The sequence below is a fragment of the Varanus komodoensis genome, unplaced genomic scaffold (assembly GCF_004798865.1).
Source record: "Varanus komodoensis strain SLA01 unplaced genomic scaffold, ASM479886v1 scaffold20_3, whole genome shotgun sequence".
Lineage (NCBI taxonomy): Eukaryota > Metazoa > Chordata > Lepidosauria > Squamata > Varanidae > Varanus > Varanus komodoensis.
Window position 1 is genome coordinate 272,865 of NW_025335588.1, and position 25,294 is coordinate 298,158.

Here is a 25,294-nt window from a genome sequence, read left to right on the forward strand (position 1 = left end):
GGGGGGGGGGGGGGGGGGGGGGGGGGGGCTGAGGAGAGGCGTTGGTTTCAAAGTGGCAGGAAGTGCCCCCCCAGAGCGATAGCACGACCCCCAAGGAGAAGCCAGCCGGGCGAGAGACGCGCAGCGGTCCCACTGGCTGCTGTTTCACCTCCGTGCTTCGATTTGGAGGGTACTGGGGCCTCTTATTGGGAAAAGTTCATGCTGGAGCCCGGCTGTGCCTACTCAGGAGTAAGCTTCCCAGGGTGCGACCTTTGCCGCAGGGAAGGGGGGCAGGATGGGCACGGTCCGTGCCCCCCAGTCGTGGGGGCAGCCCCGCAGACACCCCAGGCAGACCCCGACCGGGGCTTCCCCGCCCGCTGTCCAAGGTGCTTGAGCCGGTGCAGCGTCTCGCGAGCCTCGGGGCTCCCCGTTTGGCGCCCCCAAATGGCGGCTTTCTTGGGACCGAGGAGGCCTGGCCCCCCGAGGGCCTCAAGCGAGGGCCGCGAGGCAGGCGGCCCGGGAGCCACGGGAGGAAATGACGGCCCGGTGAAGCCCCCTGGGGGAGCCGGGGGCACGAGGGGCTGGGCCCGCCCTGCCCGCCGGGCCCGCAGCCGGCTTGCCCCTCCTGGACAGCTGGTGCGCCTGCAGCGAGGGGGGAGCGGGGCGCGGCGGTGGGGGACGCAGCCGCTCGGAGCCGCCATCCCCACGGCTCGTGGAAATTGCCGCACCAATGCGTTTTCCCCGCCGTGAGAGCATTGAATCGGGATTACGCGGGCGGCGGGGTGGCCCAGGCGCAGAGCCGTGGGGCGCCCGGCTCCTCGGAGGCAGGGTGCAGCACTGTCCGGGGGAGGCCCGTGCCCCCATCAGTCAGCCACAGAGGCTGCTGCGGGGGCCCCACGGGGGCCCCATGGGCTTGGGAGGCCCGGCCGCCTTGTTCCCATTCCGCTGCACCCGCGGACTTCCCGCCGCCGCCGGCCTTGCCGTGTGGGGCCGCTCCAAAGCGGGCACCCTCCCTCGCCGGGACCCCAAGCCGCTGGGCCACGGGCCACCTTTCCTGTCCTCCTCTGCTCCTCCCCCCGGTCGCCGGCCTCGGCCCGGCTGGGCGATTCCAAGGGGCGGGAGAGCGTGGCTGGGGGCCGTGGCCGAGCGGAGGCATCCGGCCCGGGAGCGCCCCTGCCCTGCCCTGCCCTGCCCGGCCCCCCCAGAGATCCGTGTGCGCTCCTGGCAGTGCGAGGGGAGAGCACGTCCGGCGGCCGCCTCGCCCTGGCCCCTCGCCCCGGCCCCGGCAGCGGCGGGAGCGAGGCCACGAGGCACGGCCGCCCGCGCTGGGACCGGCCTCCTAGTCCACATGCCTGGCCGTGAAGCTTGCCGCGGACTCTCGGCCCGGCCTGCTTCGCAGGGTTGTTGTGTGGCTAAAATGGAGGGAGGAAGCGCCTATATCGGGGAAAGGCATTGTGACATAGGAAGGGGCGGTTCTGGGCTTTGGGCCCGAGGCCCCGTCCAGTGGCGCCGCTCGGGGGGCTGCGGATTCTCCCCCACGGCGGTTCCGGGCTCGGCTTGCTGGGAGCAAGGAGGAGAGAGCCCGGCCCGACGGGCCCCGGTCAGGCCGGGACTCGGCCCACGTGCCGGCGGAGGCCGCGCTAATGTTGGGAGTCCCATGCAGGCCGTAAACACGGTTCAGTGGGTCGTTAAAACCAACACCGCCTAATTAATGAGAAGGCACGGGGACGCCGGTGCCACCTGGCAGGAATTACGGACATCTGGCAGAGGGCGGAAGCGGCTGCCTCCTTGGCGGAGGGCTTCCCCGTCTGGCTGCGCCTCCCCCTGTGCTTGGCTGCAGCCCCCATCCTCCCTGGCTGAGGAGGATGGGAACTGCAGTCCGGCCCATCTGGACCCCCACCCCGCAGTCGGAGGAAGCTGCCGTCTCACGTGCCTTTAGCAGGCCGGAAGCTCTGCACCTGCCTTCTCCAAGCCGGTCCCCTCCGCTGTGCTGCACTACGAAGCCTAGCATCCCCCACCTGGTACGCTGGGAGGTGCAGTCTTCCACGGCGGGTCTTTGGGAGAGGCCGTCCTGTGCTAATGCCCGGGTGGCTGCCGGTCGCCTTGCAGTCGGTGCGCCGCTCGTGGGCTTCCCCCCGCCTCGCGAGGCTCCAAACGGGAAGCCAGGCAATTAAATTGATTGGCAGGCAGGACTTTCCGGACAGACAAAAGGGCATCCTGCCTTTGACACACCATTAATGCACGGGATCCGCCACCTCGAAATCTGACGGCTGCCGGCGGCGGAAAGAGGGGGAAAGGCTGGAAAGATTTGCAGGGGGTGCGGGATCCAACGGAAGTCACCCTGACGGCTCAATTGAACCTCCTCGCTTGAAGGCAGTCTATCTGCAAATGCCAGGCTCTGGGGGCAAGCCAGATGCGGGGCAGCACAACACCCTGCCGGCCTGTGCGTGGCGCAAGGCGCGCCGCCTGCAGGCCGGGCCGGTTCCTCACGCGCCCTTTGCGCCAGGCGTTGGGAATCCGGGGAGCGGAGGGGCACCCCGGCGGTCCGTGCGGCGCCGTGGGTGGCGTGCACCCCAACCACCCGCCTCGCCCCCCAGCTCAGCCCCCGCCTCGCCCCCCTGCAGGCCGCTCCGTCGCCGCAACACGACTGTAATTTCAAAACATTGTATTTGATCCGTCACCCGTCATTTGTCATTTCTGCCTCTCCTCCCGGGAGCCCGGCGCGGGGGCATGTGACAAGTGCCAGCGAGCAGACGGCTCGGTCCAAGGAGAGCCGTGCAGCGCACAAGGTCACACGCGACCGTCCCCTGGGCTGCCGCATGAATATTAATCCGGCCGGGCTCCGGGGGGCTTCGGGGAGGCCGGGAGGCCGGGGGACGTGGGCCGCCGGGCTTAGCGGCCGAGCAGCCTGGGGGCTTTGCGGGGTCGGGCGGGGGAGATGCTGGGATCCCTCCGAGCACAGAGGAAGGAACCCAGGAGAGGCATTGCTGCGGCCGGAGCTGAGCTCTCCTGACATCCAGCTCGGGGAAGAGCCAAGTTCCTAGCCCTCAGTGTGTGCGGGCCGGCCTGGGAGCCAGAATTGCAGCTGGACGAGGCTCCCGGCAGGCTCCACCGTGCGAATCAGCAGCTGCGGGGAGAATTGTGCCAATAACGGGGAAGTGCATCAAGCAGACGCGGAGACGGCTCTCCGGCTGCGGGGGGCGTGTGCCACATCTGCCCCGATGGGGACGGGGTCTCCCGAAACAGCGTCTTCCGAGGCCCCGCCTGAGCCGCCGATTGTGTGAGGGCAAGAAGGCGTGTGGTGCGGCCAGCCGCCTCCGCTCGCTTGGCCGGGGCTGGTGGGGTGCAGGATTTGGGGTGCTTTCGTCATGTTTTGCCGGCAGAGCCCTGGGGGGCCGCTACCCCTGCCACGGGGGCGTCCGATCCCCCTTCGGAGGCACCCAAGCAGGGGCGTCCAGCCCCTCCGGGATGGAGCCGACCGTCCTATCGGGGCAGGTGGACTGCGCCTCCCTGTGGAGGCTCCATTCCTAGCCCGCGGCTGCAGCGGCCTCTCCCTTCCGCAGCAGAGGGGGCTGTGGGGCGGCGCGTCTCTGCCGGGGCGAGGCAGCTGGCGCGCTTCAGCTCGTGGCGGAGGAGCCCGGCTGATTGAAAGAACGGGGACGCGGCCGCCAGCGCCACCTGCCTTGGGGGCCCGGCTCCTCTCGGCGGCCGTGGAGCAGCCAGCCTCGAGCCACAGCTCCCATCATCCCCGGCCAGCGTGATGGGAGGGGGCAGCCGCGAGGCGTGTGGGCCCACGGCCCCCATCAGCCCCATCCAGGAAGGCCCAAGGCCGGCTGGGGGCCCACCGAGAGCGGAGCGGCTGCCAGCAGCACCTCCCCTCCTCGCTTTCACCCGGCCTTGGCAGACCCGTTTCGGGACCCAGTGCCGCCCCCGCTGCCTGTGCCCAGGGGGGCTTCTCCCGTGCAGGCGCCCCCGGCCCCCGCCCACGCACACACGTGTCTGCCGGGCCCGGGGCTTAATGGGTTCTTCGCAGCTGCCAATTCGATCCGGCTGCAGCCCACTGCTCCGCAGGCGGGCAGGCGGAGGGCGATCGTTTGCATAAACTTTAATTAGGGATTAAGGGGGGTGGATTTTAATGCTCCTTGACATGTTTCGGAAAGATAATGCCATACCTTGGAGCCAGCAGGGTGGCAGAGGGCGGTGGGAAGTGCGCTGCAGCCGAATGCGGAGAGGAGAGGACGCCGCGCCAACCCAGCTCCGTTTCTGGAACTGTAGGAAAATATGGAAAGCTACAGGACGGGGAAAGCGGCTCCTTTCCGCAAGACCCAGATAGCCGCTGGCTGGAGGGATAAAAGCCCCACAAGCCGGCGCAGAAGCAGCCCTGATGCTCGACTTTCCTCCGCAGAGACTCATGCAGAGACATCGCGGGCAACCTCCGGGGTGGTCTGCTCTGGTGCAACTGGGAACCCCCACCAGGGATGGGGCAGGAGGGCCTACTCAGCCCTTCCCAGCCCCGCTGGAGTGCCGGCGCCGCAGGGCAGGGCTGCCGTGTGAGACCTAATCCTGTTATGTTCCAGCTATGCTGCGCCAGCGCACATGACAAATGACCCTGTCAAAGGGGGCGTCCGTTTCCATTAACCTGTCTGCACTGCCGGTTCTGAGCGAACTCCCCGGTGCCTCCCCAGGCCGTGCCGCGGTGCTGGGGGTCCCTCGCAGGCAGGGGGGCCGCCTCGGCCAAACCGAGAGAGCAGCGGTGCCGGGTCGCTGGCTCTTCGTGGCAAATGCGCGCTCTGATGAGAGCTTCCTGTGCGCGTGGAATCGGCATGTGGACGGGTCGTATCCTAAAGTGGACGGGTCCGATCCTGCCCCTCAGGGCCAAGAGGAGAAGCAAAGCTCGTGTTTGCTTTGAAATTTGCACCAAACAGACATTTGCACTCAGAGGTGCGACCGTGCGAGGGCCGGCCACGCGGAAATGCCCGCGCTCGTGAAAATCCTCTTCATGCAGGTGTCCCGGAGCGGTGCAGAGCTCTGCGCATGCATTCCAACTGCGTCTCTTCGGAGGCGTCTGCGCAGAGCCGGGTGCATTTCCCCGCAAAACGTTGCCTCGCTCGTCCGGTCTCTTCCCCCTGTGTTCGTTCTGGTGAATCCTCAACGCTCCGGAGGGAACCGACGTGAGAGCCCGGAGATGCTGGAGACGGGGCGGGAGGAAACGCGGGAGGAAGCGGGAAGGGGCGGCTCTGCTCCCCACGTGCCGCAGGGGCCCGAGCGCATGGCCGGGGTCACCACCAGGGCAGGGCGATGCATCAGGCCGCTGCGGCCCCGGCTGGCGTTGCCGCGCTGGGCTGCGATGCCAGCTCCCTGGCTGGCCCGCGACGGATGGGCCTTGGCACGGAGATGGGCCCTGGGCAGGGGGCTTCCTGCCCTCCCTCCCTCCCGCCCTCCCTCCTCGGCTGGGCTCTCCTTCCTCTCCTCTCCTCTCCTCTCCTCTCCTCTCCTCTCCTCTCCTCTCCTCTCCTGACCAGGTGGCAAGTGGGAAGGGCTCTCCCACGCCCGGGACCCTCGGCCACAAAAGCCGGATCTGTGGCCAGGGATCGTCAGGCCAGCGAGGGTGGGCAGCTGGGCCACGTGGGGGGCGGCAGGTGGCGCACCGGAGCTGCCCCGGCCCCGGCCCCCAGCTGCCCGCCTCTCGAGCGGGCGATGGAGAGCAGGATGGAGAGCCGGCGGCTCTGCCCGGGGGACCTGCCCACGTGGGCTGGCTGTGGCCGTGCGGCAAGTCGCCCCGGGCGGGAGGCCGCACTCCTCCGGGACGGCCACCCTCGGCCCTCCGCGGGGGATCCTTCCCGGCGTGGGGGGAGGGCCGGCTCTTGGCAGCCACGCCGGGCAGGCTGCCCCACGCTCCCCCCGGCAGCCCCGGGGCCGGTCCCACTGCAGGCTCGGAGCCGCTGCCGTCACCTGGGTCACGCAGCCCCCCGTGGGGCCTTTATTAGCGTTTCAATTTATTTACCCGTTTTGCCGCACACAAGTGCCCGTTTGGCGGTTCCATCTCATTATCGGCACCATCAAGGGAGCAGCGGGGAGACGCATCACAGCGAGAGCAGCGGGAGGGGAGGGCGGGCGGGCGGGAGGGGAGGGGCGGCTGTGGGGGGCGGCTGTGGGGGGCGGCTGAGCGCAGCGCCGGAGACGGCCGGGGGGGCCGAAGCCGCGGCAAGCTGGCTTGGCTTCCGGAGTTGGCACCTTGGGCCGTGGCCCCTCCGAGGGGCTACTCCCGGCAGGCCCCCAGGACGGCCCCCGGCCTCGCCCCCCTTCTGCCCCAGACTCCCTGCCTCCTCGCCCGCCCCACTCCGGCCCAGGCAGTGGAGGGGCCAAGATGGAGCCCCCCCTCCGCGTCGCAGGGAGGAGAACAAGGACGCTGCCACCGGGCCTGGCAGCCGTGGGCCACGGGGTGGGGAGGCCGGCTCCCGAGGGAGGGCGCCCCAAAGTCGGGCCAGCGTGCCACTGCGGCCCCCGGGGGTCCCCGGGCGGCCCTCCTCCGGCGCAGCCCCCGTCCTCTCGTCTCTCCGGGCTGCCGCGCCTGTCCCTGGTCCCAAGCAGCCAGGACGCCTCTCCGGGGGCCGGACGACGGGCAGGGACAGCCCTGGCCCCACACCCTCGTCCCAGCCAGCGCTCCCTGCCTCTCAGCCCCCGAACCTTTCTGCCCAGTCTGCCGGCAGGCGGCCAGGGGATGCGGCACAGGGACACGGCGCCTGGAAGAGACGAGCTTTGGGAGCCGCCGAGAGCGAGCGGGAGGAACCTCAACCCACGTTTAACGAGCCGAACCCAGGACATTGCGCTAATCCCCTATTAAAACCTTAAAAGGAATCCTGGCGCCTTTCCGTATAAACTCATTAACTTTTATGGCGTAATAAATGGATTCTATTAAAACATAATTCCCTGCTTGCTGGGGGGCAGGTTGGCGTCCTCTAAGCATCGGAAGCAGCGGCTTCCTGCTTCTCGCTCCGTCACGTCACGTGGGGACGCGGCCGCCACCTTGGGGAGGCCGAGGCTGGTGAGGAGCTTTTGTCTGGGCCAAGGAGGTGCCACGAGGTGGTGCTTTACCGAAATGTAGCCGTGGAAACTTTCCCCCGGCAGAGTAATTCCTCCTGCTTACGTGAGCCGCATTCTGGGCCCTTTTGGTTAGCTCGCCTCGATGCAAGGTCGTCTCCCAGCTAGGATGGGGGGGAATGCAAATGGAGAGGCAGTGCGGTGTAGTGGTTAGAGCACTGGACTGAGGCTTGGGAGAGATGGGTCGCTGGGTGACTGGGCCAGGAACTGGCCCGGCCTGGCCTACCTTTCAGGGCTGTTGTGAAGATGAAAAGGCGAAGCGGTGGGGATTTGTTGGAAGAGGAAAAAATGCACACGGTGGTGGAAGTTAAAAATGCATTTTAGCAGGAAAATTGCCTGCCCGAATGATGTCTCTTAGGCAAGAACCGCAAAATGATGGGTGGTGACCCTCGTGCCCAGACGCTTCGGTGGCACCCGTGGCGGTCCAGGGTCGGAAAAGGCAGAGGAAGCTGATGTGCTGTGTAAGCTCCCTGGGGCAGAGCCCTGCCTGTCCCTGGGGGTGCCCCGCGCCCCCCGAGGGAGCCGCCTCCGCCTGGGCTGGGCTGGGGAGGGGCGGCCACGTGGCCTCGGCAGGGGCTCCTCGCAGCCGCTGCGTGCCGGCAAACGAGGCCGGGCCCCGGGGAGGCATCCCTGACAGTTCACCGGCTGATGGAGCAGTCTTGCATTGCGCCTCGCGGCCCTAAACGGCGCCGTGCGCACGGCTCGGTGCGGAGATCGTGCGGCCCCGCGAGGGGCGCCTGCTGGCGCTCGCTCCGCCTGCGGCTGCCCCGTCCCGGCTCGGGGCTCGCGCGCCAACGGCCTCCGCGCACGGAGCAGGCGCCGGCTGGCCCCCCGCGCGTCGCTTGGCGCCGGGATGGAGAGCTTGCCGAAAGGCCGCTCCCTCCGAACCGGCCCGCCCTGCAGGGCTGGCGCTCCCCGGCACGCGGCGCCTCTGAGCCGCAGCCGAGCGGCGCGCGGCCCGTCGACTTCCGCGCCGCTGCCCTTCCGCCGTCCCTCTCGGCGCCGGTGCGCCGACTTTTCGCAGCCTCTCTGCTGTTTGCACGCACCGCCTTGGGAATATGAATGAAAAGGCAGTGTGTGTGTGTAGATTAAACAATTCTTTTCCAGCGGGTGTTTGACTTCTGCTTCTCCCCCTGCTGCTTTTTTTAGATGCGGCTGTCAGATTCCTTTTGAGCTCGGCTTATTTGGCTTTATAGCACGGCTCGGGTTTCTGCCGCCTTCCCTCGCCGCTCTCCCTCCGCATTTTGTTCTTTAAAATTAATAATAACAGATTGCGCAGCCGGCGCGCCTTGCCGGGGCAGCTGCCGGGGGAAGACGCGCGCGGCCACGTTGGGTTTCTCCGGGCGGCTGGCGGGGGGGCCGTGCTGGACCAGACGGATGGCGGCCTGCCCGAGCCCCGCCCCTTCGCTTCTGGCCCCGCCCCCCGGGCACGGCCCTCGGGGGCTCTTCGGTCTGGGCTCCGGCCCTTGGGCCGATAGGTTGGGCACCACTGCTGCCGGCAGCGGCCGGAAGGGCTTCACCCCGGATCCCGGCCCCTTCCGCCCTCCACCTGCCCGGTTCAGCGATCCAGCCGTCCGTCTTCTTCATGAGCCCGTTAGCTGCGGCCTAACGGCCTCCTGGCAGAGCTTGTCTTTGCAAAGAGCCGTCCCTTGACAACGGCAGCCTGACCCTTCTCCTCCAGCACCAGCCTCGGGGCTTCGAAGTCGCTCCCCGGCTTCGCCTTCTGAGCCGCACGGAGAGGAGAGGAGCAGGGCGTAATCATTTCTCGAACTCAGCGACGGCTGACGGACCCCTCGCAAAGCGGCTGCCCTGCTCATCCATCACTATTTCCCCGCTCCCTCGAAATCAGCCCCTATTTATACCCCGGGGAAACCTGCTCGCACCGTGAGGTCCTCTTCCCCCCACCACTGCTGTTCTGTCTCTGCTCGCCAATTACACATTTTCTCATTTGAGTAGCTTCTCAATCTACTCCTGCGACCGCTGAGCAGAAGCCAAAGCTGTTTGGTGCTTAAAAAAGCGCTGCGGATAAAACCCGCGGTCTCGGGAATGAGACACGGAGCCCTGTGGAGCTCAGAGGGGCTGCCCCATCGAAGCTGTCCTCTCCACAGCGACATGTCACTGGGCAAGACGGCCAGACCTAATTTAGATGGGTTTGTAAAAAGAGGGGGGGATTAGACACTTTCTGGGTCCTTTCCTCCTCTGTCAGAAGGGGCTTTCTCTTGAATTGCCCCCAAACTCTGCTGTTGGTTTGTTTATGGAGCTTTTCTTCCACAAACAAGTGCCCAGGCTTTTAGAAAGCAGTGCCTTTTTCGCCATGCCTTTGAATTCCCGACATTTTCCTTTTCCAGTGTTTCTAATCCATTGCTCTTAAACGAAGTGCTTCAAATGAGCGGATCCACGGCCCGGCTGCTGTCCCCTGCCAGAGGCTGGAGACTGGGCGGCTGCTCCGTCCCCCGGCCCTGCTCTCGCGGAGCTCCCTCGGCTGGCTTTTCACGGCGCCCTCCTCTCTCTCCATCTCCCACGGCAGGCCTTCCCCCCGAGGAGCCCGAGAAGCCCGGAGGGCCCGAGGCCGGCGGAGGGCGGACCGTGCCCCCCACCCCGGATGAGCCGGAGCGCGAGGCCGGCTTCGTCACCACCGCGCCCACCCTGAGGCTGCTCAACCACCACCCGCTGCTGGACGACCTGCTGCACGAGGACGCGCTGCGCCAGGTCCCCTTCCTGGCGGCCGGGCTGCTCGGGCTGGGGCCAGTCCGCCCGGGGGCCGACGTCGCCCTGGCCCCCGCCAACAGCCTGGCCGCCCCCGCAGGCCGCCCGGCCCCCTCCGAGGCCGCCGCCCCTCCCCTGAGGCCGGCCGGGCCGGGGGTCCCCGCCGCCCCGCTGACGACGGCCCGGGGGCACCCGGAGGCCTGGGGGGCGCCGGGGCAGCCGGGCCCCCAGACCACCCCCAGCCCCTGCCGCACGGAGCTGCCGGAAGCCCGCCCTGCAGGGGCTTTCCAGGAGGGCCCCCCCAGCGCGGGGCCGGCCACCGGCGTCGAGTCACTCGTGGACACCCCCACGGCGGAGCCCGAAGAGGCCTCGCCCGGCGCGACAGCCGGGGAGGATGGGACGCCCTCACCTGCCGCCGACGTCGCCTCCACGGTCAGCGCCTTGCCGCCCGCAGGTGCGTGGAGTGGCCGGCGGGGGGAGCTGCGGTCTCCCTAGCCTGGCCTGTGCGCTTTTCTATGTCTAGACACCCATTCAGAGGCGGGCTCCGGCTCCGGGCTGGAAATAGACCGCGGAGCGCCTCGCCGGAGCGCGGAAGGCTGCAGCCACGGTTCCCATGTGCCTGTGCGCCCGCTGCCCAGATGCGAGCTGCGGAGGGCCGGTGGGGAGACGCCCCCACCCCTCCGCCCCGTCTGCGGGGCTCTCGCGAACTGGCTTGGGACGGCGCGCCACACCCCAGGCTGGCTCTCGGCCCGTCGGCTGCCCCTCGCCGGCATCCGGGGCCACCGTCTTCCCCGGCTCTTCCCTCGGGACGCGGGGAAACCTCGTTGCGTCCGTGCAAACGAGTCTGTGTGCAAATCTGAGACTTCTGTTGCTGCTGCCGCAAGGGTCGGCACATCCTTGGGAACCCCGGGAGTTCCTGCAACTCGACAAAAACCCAGTCCACGCCAGAAGCCGCGGGCCAGGCGCCTGCAGAGCTGCGCTCGCTGGGCTCTGCGCAGAATCCCCGGTCCTGCCGAGCCGCTGGGAATACGCCGGATGCGAGCGAGGAGCCCCAGGGCCGGGGGCGGACGATCGCTTTGGGGGAGCCCCGCTGGGGCCGCAGAGAGGGCTGGCAGCCTTGCTCACCCGGCCCTTCTGCTCCGCACCGCAGGGTCCTGCAGCTGGAACCTCACGGGCCCCAAGGGGTCGCTGGCCTCCCCCGTGCCGTCCGGCATCCCGTCCGAGCGGGGCGTCCTGGAGTGCGCCTACACCATCTCCGTCTACCCCGGCTACGGCGTCGAGATCCGGGTGAGTGATCCGGGCGGGGGCGGGCGGGGGGGAGCTGCCGGGCTGTGTCGGCCTTGGGAAGGCTCCGGGCCGCTTCTGGGGGTGGGGGGGCAGAGGGGGCAAAGCCGGGAGCCCCGCTGGGCTCGCCTTGGAGGGCCCCCGAGGAAGCCCGGGCTGGGGGGAAGACCCTGCGCACACGCCGCCGGCCCCCGAGCGTGCGTGGCCAGTTGGGCCCCCAGGAGGGCCCCCCTGGGGTGCTGGACTGGCTGGGCTTGGCCCCTGCGCCAGGGTTCTGCGCCCCGATCCCGGAGTCGGATGAGGCCAAATCCAGGGGGGATCTGGAAGGCGAGTGCTTTTCGGCAGGGGTGCCCGGACCAGACAACGGGGCGAAGCTTTCCTTGCCAGCGCAGGGACGAGTTGTGGCTCCAAAGGGTTTGCAAAGGTTTGGGCGCTCAAGAGAGGAAGGGGGGGCACTGCAAGGTCTCCTCTCCACCGACGACTCCGGTCCCGCTGCGAGCGTGAGCTGCGAAGTAACTCAGACTGTGGGATTTGCTTCCACCGGTCTGGACGACTCCAAAAGGGGAATAGACCCATTCTTGGCAGATGGGACCACCCATGTGGCTAGTCCTCATGGCCCTGTGCCAGCTCCAGGATCAGAGTCTGTCTGCCTATGTATGCCAGTTGCTGGGAAACATGGGCGGTGTGTTTCCCAAGGGGGCAGCTGCTCGGCCACCGTGCGGACCGAAGGGCGGACTCGACGGCCCCTCGGCCTGATCCAGCGAGGCTTTTCCTGGCTTCCTGTGAACTCCTGCTTCCTGGGGACCTTCTGGGAGCCAAAGCAGGGCCTCCCGTGTGCCAGAGGCTTATGTTCTTCTCATGAGGGATGCGGGGAACGCACGGCGGCCAGGGAGCTACCTGAGGATCAGGGCTTTGCGGTGTGCGGGGAGAGAAGGTTGGCTTCCTTGGGGAGACGGAGGACCCGGCCGATTCCCCTTCTTTGCTAACCAGGACCAGCGGCCGCTCCCGGGAATTGGGGCGCTCCCCCAGGGCGCCTCGGAGCTGCAAAGGCCTGACGTGGGTGGCAGAGAAGCGGAAAGCCTGGGGGGTGGGGGGCGCAGGGAAACGTGGGGCTCGCCAGCCGCGAGGAGAACTAGCTGCATTTTATGAAGCAGCGCGAGCGCAGAGCGGCGCCCGGGGGGGAGGCAGCCAGCCGTGGCTGCTCCGAAACACCGAAGCAAATGTCAAATCGATACCTGTGGCATTTGGCCGACATTTCAACAATACCTGTTCCCCCAGCGCCTGCCCCCTGGGGCTTCATTAGGGCTCTCCGAGCGAGGCTTGCCAGCGGCGGGGGGGGGGGGGCTCTGGCGCATGGGCCAGGCTGGCTGATTGCCTGCAGCCCCGAGCGGCAGCAGGGGCTGGGGGGCGCGCGCGGCTGGCGGCCCTCGAGGGCCCTGCTGGGGAGTGAGGAATCCCCCAGGCGAGGTGTGAAAAACAGGCAGCGGGCCCAAGAGCCGGTCTGTCAAACCGAGCTTTCGTGCAGGATGTCCTGGGGGCTTCGCTTCTCAGCTGGGACCACGTGGGTCTGCCTCTGAGCTGGAAATGGAGAGGCGGGCGGCTGCCTGCTGCCCCCCGGAGCCCGGTCCACCGAGCCCGGCCGTGCCGGCACGGACCGGCAGCCGTGGTGCCCCGGGGGGCTGTGGGGACCCCTCCAGCGTCCCACGTGCCACGCAGGGGCTCCCCGCTCGCTGCAGCCCTCTGCGGCGGGAGGCCGTCGAGCGGCGCTCGCAGCAGGACGGAAAGAGGGGCCGCCCCCCACGGCCTCCCGTGAGGCTTCTCCCAGGGAGGCCACGCTCTCCCGGGCCACGTTTCCGCTCGCTTGGCCGTGGCTCCGGCTCCTGCCTGGACGCCCCGCTTCTCCGATCCTTGCTGTGCATCTCTGCTCTTGGTCTTTTTTACCCCTTCCTGCTGGCCGCAGGAAGACAAGGAAAAGGGGAAAGGGAAGGGAAGGCCCTGCGGCTCCCAGGATTCCTCCCCGCACATGCCAGGAATTGTAGTACTCCACGCTGTCGAAACACACAAACCTTTGTCCACCCCACTCACAGAGGCCTGGCTCTGAGCCGGCTGGCCCCGTGAGGGGCAAGTGCCACCTAGTGACCGAAGCTGGTACGACAGGCTTCGCTTGCACCGACACGTCGCAATTATTCTGGCCAAAAGCGGAATGACCCCGAAGTGCATGCGCCTGGGCTTCCTTCTCACGCAGGCCGCATTCAGGCGCCTCGGTCGGGGTCTCGGCGTGAAGACACCTTCCTTCCCCTGTTCCCCTTCCCGGTGGGGGCTCACGCCATAACCTGCCCCCTTCCGTTCCCGGCCATTTCTTCCGCCAGCCCTTCCCCGAAAACTCCTCAACCCAAGCCATAAATAGGAACCTCGAAAGCCCAGATAGAATTTTAAAAACAGGGATCGATAGCCGGGATTTGCGGGGAGGCAAAACCAATCTGAGTTGCTTCCGCCCCGTCCGCCCCAGCCCCGCGCCGCCCCTTCAGAGCCGCTATCCCATAAATCACGCCGCATCCCAGTGTGCCACGGAGGGGGACACTGCCAGCCATCTGGCTCTCGGTTCCCCACACTTCTGCGCCCCCAGCCGGTCCGTCTCCGGCACCTTTGGTGCAATTAGTGCGAGGAAGCTCCTGTCTCTGGCCGTTAATCACCGAGCGGTGCGGTTTAATTACCGTAATTAATATACAATCACCACTCTAACGAGAGACGGGGACCGCGGCTCGTTCATCAGGATAAGCTGTGTTGCTGCTGCTGCTGGTGATGCGGCAGCCATGGGGCTCATGGGACGCGTGCAGAGAGCCGAGGTCCCCCTGCCTGCCGGGAGGCACCTCCGAATTGCCCCATTCAGCAGACACCGGTTTGAGCTGGAGACAACCGGCACTGTGCCAGGATGTAGCAGCTGGCAAGAGTGCCTCTGAGCATGTGTGGAAGGCCCTTCAGAAGAGGCCAAAATACTGCAGATTGAGCCGAATGCCCGTATGAGGACCCACAGCATGTGCACCAAGAGTGGACAGAAATAAGCGACGGATCGCGAGCGTCGCAGGAGAAAGTAAATTAAAAGAGCGGCTTGGTCGCAGCCCCTGTTCTCCCTTTCTGCTGTTTGGGAACCGTCCCACAAATTTTGGGGAAGGCTTCCCCGGCCCCACTGGTTCCTCACCCCTTCCAAGGACCCGAGGCGGGACTGGGGAGCGACGCGTGGCGGGGTGGAAGCTTCCAGAAGGTGCCCTTCCTCGCGCGTCGCAAGCACAGCGAGAGGAAATGGTTCGGAAGTGCTCATCTGGGGATAACTGACAGCCGGACGGCCGAGAAAGATGCTCCAAGATGCATATTTGAATATGAATCGCAGTGGGAGCGCGATGCAGATGACGGATTGATGCGCGATTGCGAGGAGGCCGACATGGGGGAGCAGCGGATCCGTCCATCCCGAGTGGCAGCGTCGGGCTCGGGGGGGATTGCTCGGGCGGAGGGCGCCATTTAGCCCTGTCGAAAGGGGGCGGGGGGGAGAGGGACTGGGGGGAGGGGGCAAGGGCGTGCGCAGAGTGCCGGAAGCGGGGGGCAGGCGCTTCTCTGCCCGTCTCTCGAAGCCGGACCCCGTGGGCCAGCCCACGAAGCTGAGGGGTGGGAGAGGCATGCAGCCAAGGGAGGCCACTTCCCACCGAGCAGGGTGGATGCTGGGCTTTGCTTCCGGGACGTGCCGGGTGGCCGCCCGTCCGAGGGGCCTTTCCAGCAGATTGCACAGGATCGGGGGGGGGGGGGGCTCAGCTGCTGGGGAACACGGGTGGGGGAGTGCCGCTGCAGCCTGGGGTCCTGAGGGCCGCAGGCTGGCCCTTGATGGACCGTGCCCGGATCCAGCGCGGCTCTTCTGGGGCCCCCTGGCTGCTCGGTTGCCGACACGCCGCCTCTTCCCCACCTTCGTGGCCCCGGCAACCCTGCGAGGCAGGCCAGACGGAGGATCCGGGCCCGGCCCAGCCCGGCCATGACGCCGTCGTGCGCCTTCACATCGCTCCGAGCCGGACGATCCCCGCCGGGCGCCTCCGCTCACTCCCTCTCTCTCGGCAGGTCCAGAACATCAGCCTCGGCGAGGGCGAGACGGTGACCGTGGAGACGCTGGGGGGCGCGGAGCCCGTGGCGCTGGCCAACGAGTCCTTCCTGATGCGTGGGCAGGTGATCCGCGGCCCCACGAACCAGGTGGCGGTGCGCTTCCAGAGCCCCACACCCGCCACCCCGGGAAACTTCCAGTTCCTCTTCGAAGGTGAGACGGGCCGCTCCTGCCACGGCTGTGCGGGAGGGTTGGACCGGAACAAACCCGCTGGGAAAAGGACACAGGCAGAGAAGGGCGTGCGTTTGAATGCGTCAGCTTGACCGAAGCTTCCACAAAGATGGACCGAATCCATAGCAGCATAGAAACAGAGCGAGGCAGAAGGGGTCTCCCGGGCCATCTAGTCTGACCCCCGGCTCCAGCCGGCTCCGCTCACGACGTGCCCACCATGGGCACGTCCAGCCTGTCCTTGAACATCCGTGGGCATGTCCATTTCCCCACTCGTTTGCGTTTTGAAAGCAAGGTGAGGTCTGAGAACCATTAGAAGGGGCATTTAGCCTTTGGGAATAGGGAAAACCATCTGGAAATTGGGGGATTGCCCACCCTGGGAATGAGCGATGCATAATTGACCTGGGGAACTCCCTGCTGCAAGATTGTGCCAAGAGAGCAGGGGAGTGGTTGCGACTCTCCCGCTGTCCGAAAGCCGGGGAGGCTTCTGTGACGCTCGATCCAAGTCCCGCCAGGGTGGGGTGCGAGCAGGGAAAGGCCAGGGCCCCCGACTCCCACTACATGGCCCGGCACGCGGACAGGCAGCGCCGAGAAATGCCGCACCGCACCGCGCCACCCCGCCCAGCCCTGGCACACGGGCGGCAGCGCCGTGGCGGATTTCCCCTGCAGCTGCAGCGCAATTAGCTAATTGGGAACGTGCTAATCGCTACCGGAGCTAATCGCCACGGCTGCCAGGTTAAAGCGGGCACCCACCAAGGAGACTGCACTTAACGAGGAGATAATTGGTCCCGGCAATTAGCTAAATTGGTGCACTGCAAAGGGGGCACTGTTGCCGATGTAGACCTGCGCACCACATCCGACGGCGCGGCTCTCCGGATCGGCACGGCCCGGACCCCTCCGCGAGCCCAAGCCCCTGGCCGGCGCCCCCAAACGGGTGCTGGCATTTGTGCCCGGAGTGGGAAGGGGGCAGCGCCCGTCTCTCGCCCCTTCCCTCATCCGGAGAGCCCGGCACCCTGGAGCGGTCGGAAAGGTGGGATCTGGGACCGTGCTGTGCGCACGGGGGTGCAACGGTTCTCCCCCTCGGCGGGGGCGGCCTGCGCACACAGCTCAGCAGGGAAGCGCAACGCAGGGAAGCGCCCGCCCGGAAGCAGCGCGGGGACAGGCGAGCCGCCTCACCCCACGGCTCGTTCGTGGCCCCACAGGCCCAAGCGGGCAGCCTGGGAAAGGAGGAGGCTGCCGGTCTGGATCGGCCCCGGCGAGTCAGCCCAAGGCTGGAGGAACTCACGGCTGTGAGGAACCGAATGATCTGGCATCGCCGTGGGAAATAGGGAACAAACGGCGAGCTCCGTGGTCAGCGGAACGCTGGACTTTGTAGGTGGAGAAAGGGACAGGCGGCACGCGGAAGGTCCCGGGATAAATCCCGACACATCTGCGGAAGGTCCCGGAATAAATCCCGGCACACCTCCGGGGAAGGGCAGGGCCGGAGGCGGGGAGCTGCGTGGCGAGAGCTTCCGCACGGAGCTGCTGTCTTCGGAATGGGGACTCGGAACAGCAGGGATGGCGTTGGAAAAGGGAGCTGGATTACATCCTGCGGGAGAAGGCGTTTGGTGGCTGCTAGTCCTGGTGGTTGCCCGCCCCTCCAGCATCTGAGGAAGCATGCTGTTGTTCCCCGATTGCTGGGGAACATGGGCTCTTTGAGCAAGAGTCGGCAGATGAGAAATGTCCCGGACTCGCCCCCAGCCTCTGGCTCCTGGGCAGTTGTGAAGGCCAGGCCTGGACGGAGAGATCAGGGTCGGGTGAGGGAGAGATGGGCCAGTAGAAGTTACCTGGTCCAAGCCCCCACCTCTGTCCCGGCCCCTGAAACCGGGAGCCACGGGAAGGGCCGTTCCCAACCCTTCCTTTAATAAGTCCCTTCTTCTGCAGCTCATTCACCTGGCTTACGCAGTTCACGAGTAAACAGAGCCTGCCCTTGGGCTGATGATCTGAAAGCCACAGCACGAGAGGAAAAGCGATGGGGAGGGTAGAGGAAAAATAACGCTGCCTCAAGCTGAGTTTCAGTCTTGTCTTCCTTTCCCCAGCCTACCTGCTGAGCTGCGCCTTCCCCGCCCGTCCAGCCTACGGAGACCTCTCAGTCACGAGCGTCCACCCCGGTGGCCGCGCCTGCTTCTCTTGTGCCGTCGGCTACCAGCTGGAGGGCCAGCACTGCCTCACGTGTCTGAATGCCACGCATCCGTTCTGGAGTGCCCCGGAGCCCACCTGCGTCGGTGAGCGAAGTCGCGGGCGTGGGGAGGGGAGGGGAGGGGCTGGCGAGGAAGCTGCTGCCTTCCATGTGCGCCGCCCAGAAGGAAAGCTGGGGTCCTTGACGGAAAATCGGCTCCCCAGGCGGTACTCCTTCCAGGCGCACCTTCCAGAGCCAAAGGCGAGCGGAGGGCGAGCGCTGCCCAAGCCTTCGGCGCTGTTGCAGAAACGTGCTTGTGAAACACACGCGCTTCCACAGTGTGCGCTCCCCAGGGGCCCTGGTTGCAGAGAGGACGGTGCAACGTTTCCAAAACACGCGCTTTCAGTGCGCGTCCGGGGGAAAGCAGGCACCAGACGCCACAGCCATTTTCACGGGGAGGGAGGCGCCCACTCCGATGCCACCGCGAGTCAGGACCCATGCCAGGAGGGAGATCGGGGAAGGGGGACGAGTCCCGAGTTGGGGGACCCCTCCCGGGCGCGTGCCGCCCCCTGACCGCCCCCGTCCTTTCCAGCGGCCTGCGGCGGGGTGCTGCGCAACGCCACCACCGGCCGCATCGTCTCCCCGGGCTTCCCGGCCAACTACAGCAACAACCTCACCTGCCACTGGCTGCTGGAGGCGCCAGCCGGGCAGCGCCTGCACCTGCACTTCGAGAAGGTCTCGCTGGCTGAGGACGACGACAGGTGTGCTGCGGGGCGGCCGGGCCGGGGGGTGCTGGCCGGGGGGGCCGGGCCGGGCTCCCACAGGCGCGCTCTGCCCCGCGGACTCGGTGCCCTGGGCTTGGCTCGCCGCCGGACGTCCGGGGGCATCGCGGCCCCTCCTGGCTGACGGGGACTGCAGTCCCGCGCGGGGCCCGGCGCCCCTGCCTCTGCGCTCACCTCCAGCGGGATGGCTCCCCGTGGCCGGGCGGAGAGCCGGAGCTGTTCCCCGGAGCAGCTCTGCAGGCCGCCGGGGGTCCTTCTCCTCCCGCAGGCTGATCATCCGCAACGGGGACAACATCGAGGCCCCGCCGGGCTACGACTCCTACGAGGTCGAGTACCTGCCCATCGAGGGGCTGCTCAGCACGGCCCGCGCCTTCTTCATCGAGCTGACCACGGACAGCAGCGGGGTGGCCGCTGGCATGGCTCTGCGCTACGAGGGTGAGCGGCGGGACGGATGGGGCGCCCCCTGCGGCCTGAGCCCGGGGTCCGGGGAGCCGCTCAGCCCGGCGGCCCCCGGGCGGGTGGGGAGACAGCCAGTGGGGCGGCGGAAGGGGGGAACCACGGCACTCCCCATCTGGGCTGTGGCCTCCCCGCCCGCGCAAGGCGCCGGCCCTCAACGGAGGACCCGGGAGGGGTTTTAGGGGGAAAGCGGCTCCCCGCCGTGCCTTGGGATGCCGCAGCGTCCATTCCCGGGTGGGCAGAGCCAGGCGCCCCCACCTGCCCTGGGGTTACATGCTCTGAGCATCGAGGGAGGTCTCCAGCCTGGCAGGGAGAGGGCGGGCACAGCACAACGGACGGGCAGCCAGCCTGCGATCAGTGGCCGAGCAGAAGGGCTCTGGGGTGGGGGAGCTCATCCCCCGGGCAGCCCCGGAGGGCTCGACCCGCTCCCCCACCGGGGGCCTCTCCTCCCCCGCGCCCGGGACCCTCGGCGCTCATGGGGCCGCCCCGCGTCTCGCCCCCGCAGCCTTCGAACCCGGGCACTGCTATGAGCCTTTCGTCAAGAACGGGAATTTCACTGCCAGCGACGGGACGTACGCCGTGGGCACCACCGTGGAGTTCGCCTGCGAGGCCGGCTACACGCTGGAGCAGGGCTCGGTCGTCATCGAGTGCGTCGACCCGGCCAGCCCCCAGTGGAACGAGACGGAGCCGGCCTGCCGAGGTGGGGGGCCGGCCAGTTGGCCGGCCGGGGAGCGGGCTGCGGGGGCCCCTGTCTCCGGGGCGGGGGAGCAGGCGGCTGAGCCTCAGCACCCCCTCTGAGGCGGGTGCCTGGAAGGGCTCCCCTGGGCCACAGGCCGGCGCCGCTGAGCCCTCCCGGTGCGTCTCCGCAGCCGTCTGCAGCGGGGAGATCACCGACGCCACGGGGGTGGTGCTGTCCCCCAACTGGCCGGAGCCCTACGGGAAGGGCCAGGACTGCATCTGGGGGCTTCACGTGGAGGAGGACAAGCGCATCATGCTGGACATCCGAGTGTGAGTGCGCGGCCCCCAGACCGGGGGGGGGGGGATCCGCATCTCGCTGCCCCGGTTTCCCTCTCCGTCCGGGCTCGCGTGGGTCTTCAGCCGCTGGCGATTCCAGGCCGCTCTTAGAGGGCGCCGCTTTTGCCCCTAGGGGCTGAGCACGGGGCTGCCTGCGCCCGCACGGCCTGCCCCAGAGCAGGCGGGGCCCGTGCGAGCCCCCCAGGCGCCGGCCCCGGGCCCCCGCCGCGTCACGGACGGCCCTCCGCCTGCCTCTCCAAAGGTTGCGCCTCGGCAAGGGGGACGTGTTGACCTTCTACGACGGCGACGACCTGACGGCCCGCGTCCTGGGCCAGTACTCGGGCCCCCACGCCCGCTTCCGGCTCTACACCTCCATGGCCGACGTCACCGTCCAGTTCCAGTCGGACCCCGGCGGCAGCGGCACCGGCTACCAGAGCGGCTTCGTGGTGCACTTCGCCGGTAAGGGGGAGGCGAGGGGCGCGCGGCCTGGGCAGCCGGGCCCTTCGGGGCGGTCGCCCGTCCGGTCCTTTCCTTCTGGCGGAACTGGAAAGGGAGTGGGCACGGGGGACCCGCAACCGGAATGGCAATGTTGGCATCAGGTCCTGTGAATTGTTCTCTCTCTCTCACTCTCTCTCTCATTTCACGTTTCTTTCTCTTTCTCTCTCTCTCTCTTTCTTTCTGTTTCTCTTGTTCTTTCTTTCCATGTTTCTCGCTCTCTCTCTCTCTCTCTCTCTCTCTCTCTTTCCACATTTCTCTTTCTCTTTCTTTCTTTCCATGTTTCTCTCTCTTTCCATGTTTCTCTCTCTCTCTCTCTCTCTCTTTCTTTCTTTCCGTTTCTCTCGTTCTTTCTTTCCATGCTTCTCTTTCACTTTCTTTCCATGTTTCTTGCTCTCTTTCTCCATGTTTCTCTTTCTTTCTTTCTTTCCATTTCTCTCTCTCTTTCCTTCCATGTTTCTCTTTCTCTTTCTCTCTTTCTTTTCATGCTTCTCTCTCACTTTCTTTCCGCGTTTCTCTTTCTCTGTCTTTCTCCTCGCACAGCAGCAGCCCTGCATTCACTGGCTGCTTAAGCCAGGCTTCAAAGAAGACAATATTTGTCCCGAAGGCGGAAAAAAAATCTATTATTTATGAATGTTTGTGTGCGTGTTTGTGGATTCATGTTCATCTGCTTGGATATTCACAATGTTCGTCGTCAGACAATGCTTATTACATCACTGGAGCAAATCCGATCCTGCGGAAACACTCTTTTCATTCCCTGCCGGTGGCGGGCTGCACATCCACCGGGAAAGCTCCTGGACGGTTCGGAGTGAAATCCGGAGTGGATGGGCAGCCCCAGGGCGCCAGCGTCCGGCAGGTTTCGTCGGGCGAGCAGGAATGGGCCAGGCACCCCCACAGCCACCTCTGGGCCGAAAGGGCCTGCAGTGCCCAGCCTGGCCTGTTTCTGGAGGCAGAAAAATGCATTTGCAGACTAACAGAGGGCCGCTGAGTTGCAGAGGGGTTTGGGCGTCTGCGGCCCGGGCAGAGTGACGGCCCGGAGGAGATCCAGATGCCTGAGCTACCGAACCAGCTTCGGCCCCGACTTTTCCCTCCTGCAGGGAAGCGAAGGCCACAGGCACCTGCTCCCTCTGCCCCGTTTTACTCTCCCAACGGCCCTGCGAGGTCGACCGGGCTGAGAGTCCACAGATGGCCCGAAGTCAGCCAGGGGGCTTCATGGCCAAGCCTCATGGCCCAGATACCTTGAAACCTGGCCCGTTGCTCTAACCATTCTGCCACACTGCCTGTCCTGGGCATTAGGTCCTGGGGGCGCCCCTGGGCTCAAAGAAGGCGGCAGTATCAGGGATCCGGGAAGGGTGCCATCGCTCCGCTCGAGCAAGACGGCTTCCAGGGCGGCCCGGGCCCCGGCCCCCTCCCGCGGCAGCAGCCCCCTTCACGGCCGCTCTCCCCCCACAGAGGTGCCCCGCAACGACACGTGCCCGGAGCTGCCGGACATCCCCAACGGCTGGAAGACCACGTCCCACCCGGAGCTGATCCACGGCACCGTGGTGACGTACCACTGCTACCCGGGGTACGAGCTGCTGGGCACCGAGCTGCTGATGTGCCACTGGGACCTGATGTGGAGCGGGGACCTGCCCTCGTGCCAGCGAGGTGAGCGGGGCGCAGCCGGGCACCCCTGGACCGCTCGCCGGGGCGGCCCCCTCCGCGCCAGGGCTGCCCTGCGTCTCGGGGGCTGGATGCTGGGGCAGGCCGCCCGCTGGCTTTAGCATGCCGCTCGCGGAACCCGTGGCTTCGCGTGGGAGAGGCGATCCCAGCCTCAAGAGGGGGGAGCAGCCGGGAAGTGCCCACACGATCGGGGGGCCGGGAAAGGGGGGGCCCCCGAGGAGCCCCCAGGGACCATGGCCGGCCCCGGGCCGTCCTCAGCCCTGCTTTCGCTGCCTTCCCCAGTTCGGCAAGGTGGCGAGAGGGGAGACCTGGGGCAGCAGCTTGAGAGAGTTTGGGCGACTGCCTGGGGAGGGGGCTGTGTGGGAATGGGATTCCCAAGCAAGACGGGAAGACTGGCACTCCCTTCCCAGTCCGCCTGTCCCCAGGGGGTCCCCGCAGCATTAGGGGCCGAGAGGCGGATGCGCCCGCAGGGTTCCCATCTGTGGATCGGGCCCTGCGGCCCAGCAGCGCCTGGGGCGCCCCATGGAGACCCCGTCCCCCGGCACCCGGCCCCCCCTGCGCCAGTGCCGCGCTTTGGCCGGCCAGAGGGCTCCCCCTGCTGGCGCCCGCTCTTGCCGCGGGACCCTCTGCGTGCCGGGAGGGGAGAGGCGTCGCGGGAGCGCACGGCTTCCCCTGCGCTCGGGATCCCGGCCCCCCTGCTCTGCACGGCCTCGCACCCAGGGCCGCCCTCCCCGTCCCACGCTGCCCCCTCCCCTCCGCAGTGACCACGTGCCAGGACCCCGGCGACGTGGAGCACAGCCGCCGCCTGGTCTCCGCCAACCGGTTCCCCGTCGGCGCCACGGTCCAGTTCGTCTGCGACAAGGGCTACGCCCTGGCCGGCAGCCGGGAGCTCGTCTGCCACGACCGGCAGGCCGGGGGCCCCAAGTGGAGCGACCGGCTGCCCAAATGCACCCGTAAGTCCGGGCGCGCCACCGCGGCGCTCGCGGGGCCCGGCCCGAGGGCCGCCACGGGGGCTCGGGCGGGCCAGGAGGGCTGGGCCGAGCGAGCCCACACGGCAACGGCGCTGCCTCTTCCAGCCGAGGTGTACGAGCCCTGCCACAACCCCGGCAGCCCCGACCACGGCGCCCAGCGCCCCGAGAGCCGGCTCTACCAGGCGGGCGCCACCCTGCAGTTCTCCTGTGCGGCCGGCTATGTGCTGCTGGGGGCCAGCACCCTGCGCTGCGTGCCCGGCCACCCCTCGCAGTGGAACGGCTCCCCCCCGCTCTGCAAGGCCGGTGAGTCTCTCCGGGAGTGGGGCACAGCCGTACGGGGCCGGGGGGGCGTGGCCCGCCATGGGTCCCCGTCAGTCCCGGGTGGGGAGCGGCATCTGGAGGGGGCCCACGGCCACGGCCCAGGCCAGGTGGGCCTGCCCGGCACCGGCGTTTGGAGCCCCGGGTCCCCACGCCTTGCCAACAGGTGGCCGAAGATCCATGGCCTTCTCCGGGGTGGCCCCATGGGGTAAGGACAGCCCTGAAGACCCCAGCCTTCCCAGGGGCAGAGCATGCCCCTGGCCCGGCCCCAGGACCCCCTCCTCCACCACCCCCTCTGCTTCTTTTCCAGCCTCCCACGACGAGTTTTACACCAGTCGCAACCTGGACGGTAAGCCCCCGTCTCGTGGAAATGCCTCCCTGCCGACTTCTGCACCCCGGGGGGGCCCCCAGCATAATTAGCTCCCCACAGACTCCTTTGCTGGCTGTGGGCAGCCCCTCTCCTCCTCTTTCCAGTCAGGAATCCATGTGCACCTGTTTGCAGCACATGCCCTGAAACACACACACCCCGCAAATCCATCTTTTCACGTCTGAAAAAAGCAGGCGGCATTTTATTTATTTATTTATTTATTTATTTATTATTTGTTAAAACATTTTTAAATAGAATAATTTCCCAAGTTGCCAACGAGAAGGAGACTCTTGCATGTCTGTCGCCCAAATGGCTGGATCAGGGCCCGTTCCTCCCCCGCAGCAGGGAGCCCCTCGCAAGCTGTGTGCTGAGAGCGGGGGTCTTCCGGGCACCTCATCTGCCCCTTTCTTGCCAGCCGTGGCCAAAGCGGCCCCAGCCGGGGACCCGTTCCAAGGCAGCAACGTCGCCTTCGCCGTCTTCCTGCCCGTGGCGGCCGTGGGCCTCCTCCTGGGAGCCGTGTACCTCTACATCTCCAGGTGAGCTCTTACCGCGGGGACCCACGGCGCTGGGGAGCAATGGGGGGAAGACGCGGGCCGGGCCGGGCCGCGCTCTCCTCTTCCTCCCCAGACCTCTGTGCCCTCCCGCTCACTCAGGCACCAAGGGAAGCCGTCTCTGCAGCTGCCCCTGTCCGGCTCGCACCCCTACGACCACATCACGGTGGACTCCGCCTTTGACAACCCCACCTACGAGGCCGGAGTAAGTGCCCTTCCCTCCCCTCCGCCTGGCCCGGGAGGGGGGATCAGCTCGTAGACCCTGTGAGCAGCCAATTGGGCTGGGGGGGGGGCAAAGGCTGGCAGCCCCCAACCCTCCGGAGCAGCCCGCCTTTCAAAGGCCCTTCAGCAGCCTCGCCTTGAGCCCTTGTCCTGAGCGTTGGATGAGGAGAGAGGAAGGGTGGGGGGGCACTTTGGGGAGTCTCAGGAGCCACGCCGACCTCACATGCTACAGACCAGCTCTCCCGTTTCGTTGCCCGGCGGAGGCAGTAGCAAGAGTAAGGCAAGAGGCAGCGAGGGCCGTGGACGGCGGTCCGGCGGGCTGCAGCTGCTCCCTGCTCTGGCAATACAGCGATGTTGTCTCAGCAGCGAGCGGAGGCCAGCGGAGCAGCTCACCCAGCTGTTGTCCGGCCTCCGTCTGCACTCGCCGCTGAAGACTGGGGAGACGGAGGCGTTGGCAGAGATGTGGCAAGGGGGGGCGTTGCATTTCTGGCTGGGGGGGGCTGAATGACGCTGGGAGGGCCCCTGGCCGTGTGTTCTTGCATGCACCTGGACAGCGGCCAGCAGCCGCCCCGAAACAAGGCATGGGGGGGCAGGGCTGGGGGGGGCGTGTGCCTGCTGGCCGAAATTCCACATGCCCAACCCTCTGCAGGCCTTTTTCTCCCCAGGAGACGTGGAAGTATGAAGTGTCCATCTAGGGCAGTGGCGCCCTCGAGGCGGGAGCCGGAGGGGCAGGCCCCGTTCCCTGCGCTGCTGACCGAGGAGCGCCCCCCGGGCTGCCCACCACGGGCTCCGCCAAGCAGCCCACCCCCGCTCTGCAGTGGGAAGGACTTGTAAATACCCCCACCCGGCCCTTCAGACTGATCTTCCAGGGAGAGAGAAACCGGAACCTGGGACAGCCGGCGGCCGGGGTGCGTTCCCT

At 67.3% G+C, this 25,294-nt stretch overlaps 1 protein-coding gene across 1 annotated transcript; it reads left to right on the forward strand.

Annotated features, from left to right (window-relative positions):
* Positions 1 to 4,951: 4,951 nt before the first annotated feature.
* On the forward strand, positions 4,952 to 25,070 carry SEZ6 (seizure related 6 homolog). Its single transcript, XM_044430571.1, has 17 exons — positions 4,952 to 5,150; positions 9,608 to 10,240; positions 10,937 to 11,073; positions 15,172 to 15,364; positions 17,458 to 17,643; positions 18,130 to 18,298; positions 18,588 to 18,754; positions 19,281 to 19,475; positions 19,645 to 19,783; positions 20,052 to 20,248; positions 21,737 to 21,931; positions 22,708 to 22,899; positions 23,023 to 23,220; positions 23,546 to 23,584; positions 24,018 to 24,138; positions 24,256 to 24,358; positions 25,041 to 25,070. Exons 1-17 carry the CDS (start codon positions 4,952 to 4,954, stop codon positions 25,068 to 25,070), a joined length of 3,093 nt encoding a protein of 1,030 aa, XP_044286506.1.
* Positions 25,071 to 25,294: the final 224 nt, after the last annotated feature.

Bases quoted from the DNA above. Each gene is read 5' to 3' on its own strand.
- SEZ6 (XM_044430571.1), top strand. From the start codon at position 4,952: ATGCCCGCGCTCGTGAAAATCCTCTTCATGCAGGTGTCCCGGAGCGGT. The intron at 15,365-17,457 runs GTGAGACGGGCC...TCCTTTCCCCAG, and splicing joins CTTCCAGTTCCTCTTCGAAG to CCTACCTGCTGAGCTGCGCC. The intron at 23,221-23,545 runs GTGAGTCTCTCC...CTTCTTTTCCAG, and splicing joins CCCCCCGCTCTGCAAGGCCG to CCTCCCACGACGAGTTTTAC.